Source organism: Camelina sativa, chromosome 16, assembly GCF_000633955.1.
Source record: "Camelina sativa cultivar DH55 chromosome 16, Cs, whole genome shotgun sequence".
NCBI lineage: Eukaryota > Viridiplantae > Streptophyta > Magnoliopsida > Brassicales > Brassicaceae > Camelina > Camelina sativa.
Window position 1 is genome coordinate 10,331,313 of NC_025700.1, and position 4,346 is coordinate 10,335,658.

The window sequence follows — 4,346 nt, forward strand, 5'->3', positions numbered from 1 at the left end:
AGGAAATTGGTATTTCGTTGAAATGAAAATAACTAACTGAATTTAGCCCTGCAGATAAACATGATATTACAACACTGCAATGCGGAAAGGAGAGAAAAACACAATGATTATTCATGTAGTACAAACCAAACGAAATAAATCTTTATTTTATTTTATTTTATTTTTTGTTGCATAGCTTTTTTCCTTTTTTTCTTTCTTTTTCGAAGAATGAATAGAGAGTTACACGTGAAAAAAAAAATTACAAAGAAACAGTCCATGGAAATCGAGAGACTGTTGATAATGAACAATTCATTTACAAGCATTTACAGAAACAGATGATAAAAGGGAATTGGTTTTAAATTGTTTTTTCTTTTCAGGGTATTAAGATCATCAGTGAGTAAGTTGCAGCAAACGGGATTAGTACGTGAAACCCTTCTCCATTTGAGCTTTGAAAGCCCATAATTTCACTAGACTCAACCTGCAATTCATCCAAAAAAATGTTGACGATATATAGAGATAATACCATTTCCGGCGGATTCACTTCATCCAAAAGTTACGGGCTATTATGGGTTGGATTCTTCTTACCTTCTTCGGAGAAAGCGAAAACACCACCAAGGAGGTCGTCGTCATCATCATCATCATCAACATCATCGTCATTGAGTTTTCCATCAGATGGAGCATCCTTATTTTCTGCCTCTGTAGCAGTTTCACTGGAGATCACCTCCTTGAAGAACTGCTCGAAATTAGGGGAGCCTTCTATGGGGCCTCCTTCACCCTCGTCTGCTGCACTCATGCTTATATCAGAACGGTTAGAACTTACATTTGAAGCTCCACTTGTCCCGCTGCTGTTTTCAATTCTTGTTTCAGCGGGCAGGGAGGCGTTCTTTGGAAGGAGATGAGTGCCGTCTACATAATCACTGTCTTTAACAGCAGAAGAAATGGACACTACAGGTTGTTTAAATGTTACAATTCCGCTATGAGGATTTTGGTTTGGAGTTGGTGCAAAATGGGCACTTCCTCTCCTTTCCTCATTCTCGGGGTAAGCCATACCTACTAACACTTCAATTTTAAAATTTGACAAATGCTATAACGCTCTCGATAAGCAAGTAAATTTTGCTTTACCTTTGAATGGATGAATTTCTTTAACTTGTCCAGGATCAGAAGAAGAAGAAGAATCTGAATCTCTTTCCCCAGAAAATCCTCTGCAAGCATAAGAAGGAACCACTTCCCAATTGGATCATCGACAGACGCAATTGTATAAGACGTATGCAGTTAGTGAGGTAACTAACCTGTTGCGCATACTGGAATACACACTCTGAAAATTATCATAAACTGGCAGCAGATCCTTACGCCTAATATCAACCTCATTTGCAGATACTTTCTCAATTTCTCTCTCCCCGCCACCTTGATCCAAATTCAGGTTCTTGCCATTAGTATCTGGTGGAAACATCGGATAGAACGATATCTGGAATTCATAAAATTGAAGGGCGTGTCAGACATTGTACATTCTATAAATAGAAAGAACACATGACCAGATCGTGTTTTATCATGGATAGTAAGGAAATAGAAAAGTAGATGGCACCTCTGAATTTTGCCAGATTGGTTTTCTTCCAGAATTTATCAGCACCTCTGCATTGGCAAGATAAACGTGGTGTTTCTCCAGAGGCTTTGTGAGATCTTCGCTATCAGAAGTATCAACAGTTAGCTCTGCAACTTTTCGTCCATCATAAGTAATCCCGCGTATGTTCTCCTCTCTCTCTGGCCAATCTGGTCTTCTACAGACGTCCCAACACTGAACTGGTTCAACTTTCACTCTCAGTTCCTCTTCAGAGGTCAGCACAGAAGTTGCTCCACTTCGCGTATTGCTCTCAGCCTGGTCTCCTCCAAGAGATGGAACGAGTTTGTATTGAACTACATGACCTGATGGCGTGTAAACTAGTAAATAGTCCAAGGCATTAGCTGCCGACTGCAATTCATGTGGCACGGATTGATGGAAAACAGCAGCAAGACAGCCAGAGGGAAAGGTCGGTTTTCCAACAACGGAACTTGCAGCATGGAAGAAATTGTTGCATTTGATTCGGCTAACCACAGATAGAGTAACCGAAGCTGGTGGTGGATATGAAAAATGGGTGGTCATAAATGATGGACTCGACCACCATGGCAGGGACAATGTTGGAGCAAGTGTTGGTCCATCAAAATGGGAGTTTCGTATTTCAAGAACATTTTCTCCGCCAAAAGGGGACAAAACATAAATATGGCAGGTGCCCTTAGATGAAACAATTGCAATCCACTGACTGTAGCTACTAAAGCAAATATCTTGTATTACCTGTGGGAATATAGCACAGCAGCGTTACAGTAACATAAAATGTTGTAATGAAACATAGCCACAAGAGAAAAAGGAATAAGAAACATACAGCTGATGTCATGCCACGATGTAGTTTGTAAAGAGGCACATGGGAGGAGCTCCAATCATAGCTTTGAGCACCTTGTCCATTCTTTGTAGGTGACGGCATAATCCGGAAAACGTTAATATTGTTACCATGGATTGAGGCTGTTACTAGTAGAGTGCCACTTGGGTCGAAACAGAGAGCAGAAATTGGACTAGTGTGAGCCCTGAATTGTGCTATGATAGCTCGGGACTCAAAATCTTTGACAATAACCTGCCACATGTCATATTGATAAGGGGGTTATACTCCATGTCTTGAGATACAAACGTCTAAAAACAAATTTAAATAACCTATATTCAGAACGTTATAACATATATGCTATCCTAAGCTAGGTTCTGGGGATACAAACAAATGGTTTGGGGTATGTTTGACATTCCACAACGCATACCATTCTCAAGTAAACGAACAAAGAGACCAGGTTTCAATATAATCAAAGATGAAGTGCTTTCTCTAAAAGACTAACCATTCCAGCAACATCTGACTCTGCTGAATGAGATGCGAGCCGACCAACTTTCCGGCCAGGGCTGGACGAAAGAGAAGGACCAGGACCGTCATGCTTGAGATCTTGACAGTATTTAGATAAAGTTTTGTAACCCTTGTCACCCAAATTGAGTAACCCAGCTGCCAGATGCTTACTAGATTCCATCGCGTATCTTGCCACTAGATTACCATTGCTTGGCGAGGTAGATGGACTGACCCCAGGAGGAGTAACATTCTGAGGGCTAAGACGACCTATACTAGATGACAAAGGACTATTGGAAGCATAAGCTAACCATCTAGGTCCGACAGCCATTGGACCATATCCAACATTAACCCCAGATATCCCTTGGTTTCCAAGCTGGGGTACAGGATACGAGAGGACGCTGAATTTGTTTTCAAGAGTTAGAGCATCAAAACAGTATATCTGCAATAAAATGAAAAAGCATTAATAGATGCCTCTCTCAATTAATAGAACAGTCTAAAAAAAAACACTAGAATATGCGTACTCAAAAAAAAAAAAAACTCTCTACCCAGCAGATCACCGTGCTACCAAAAAGAAAAATGTGTACTCCATGAAAAACAGGTAGCACGAAAAGCTAACCTGTGAACCAAGGCCAACAGCCACAATCCGAGGACTGCATCTGACCATATAGACAGTAGATCGGAATCTCAAGACATGAACATAGTTGTGAGATTTAAGTGAATAGAATCGCACAACTGTAGGAGAGAGGGCAAGAGGATCCTCATGACCATTTCTAACCGATCCATCTCTGCCAGTGACAATAGGACTTGAACCCTTGGCCTCATCAGCAACTGCTAGAAGTATAGGATGTGATGATCTAAATCCTTCAACTCCATCACATTTAGCAGGCAGGGGCTGCATCTGCAAGAACGTAACCGGATCATCCCGCCTCGACACAAACTCGCTGACATCACTTGCATCATCGATGTCAAGGACTTGAAACCCGTTGGTATAACCTAGTAGAAGAACGTTCTTGTAGGAAGATTCACTTGTGTGCAATTTATCAAAGGAAGACCACAACACCTGCTCGACCAAACAAAATCTTAAGCATCATTGGTCAACAATTTTGCATCAACCAAAACCGGAATCACATTCAGAAACAGATTAGCCACAACACGAGTTATAAAACTTGATCGAAATCTAAACCAGTATTCATCAATAACATACGAAAGAAACAGTATTTGGTTATACCATGGTTGGATCCATATCTATACAATTAACAAAGACTTGAAACGTTTTCAAATTTCACAACTCTTCGCCATGAGATCAATCATACTCATAGAAGTCAAACGTATGGACTTCCAAAAAAAAGACTCTTAAAATTTCCTAATCTGATCAAAACCACATAAAACCCAATTGGAAAATGAACAAGACACAGCAAATTTCAACAAGCACTAAATTAAAAAAAAAAAAAAAAA

The 4,346-nt window shown here is 40.2% G+C and overlaps 1 protein-coding gene across 1 annotated transcript in view; it reads right to left on the reverse strand.

Annotated features, from left to right (window-relative positions):
• Positions 132-4,346, reverse strand: part of LOC104750291 (autophagy-related protein 18h-like) — a 4,761-nt gene continuing 546 nt past the window's right edge. Inside the window, exons 2-9 of the mRNA XM_010472066.2 lie at positions 3,508-3,951; positions 2,890-3,330; positions 2,394-2,639; positions 1,562-2,305; positions 1,269-1,444; positions 1,102-1,181; positions 565-1,029; positions 132-457 (exon numbers count right to left, since the gene is read on the reverse strand). Coding sequence (XP_010470368.1) covers positions 453-457; positions 565-1,029; positions 1,102-1,181; positions 1,269-1,444; positions 1,562-2,305; positions 2,394-2,639; positions 2,890-3,330; positions 3,508-3,951 — 2,601 coding nt within the window. The 3' untranslated portion in view covers positions 132-452. The remainder of the gene's footprint in view (positions 458-564; positions 1,030-1,101; positions 1,182-1,268; positions 1,445-1,561; positions 2,306-2,393; positions 2,640-2,889; positions 3,331-3,507; positions 3,952-4,346) is intronic.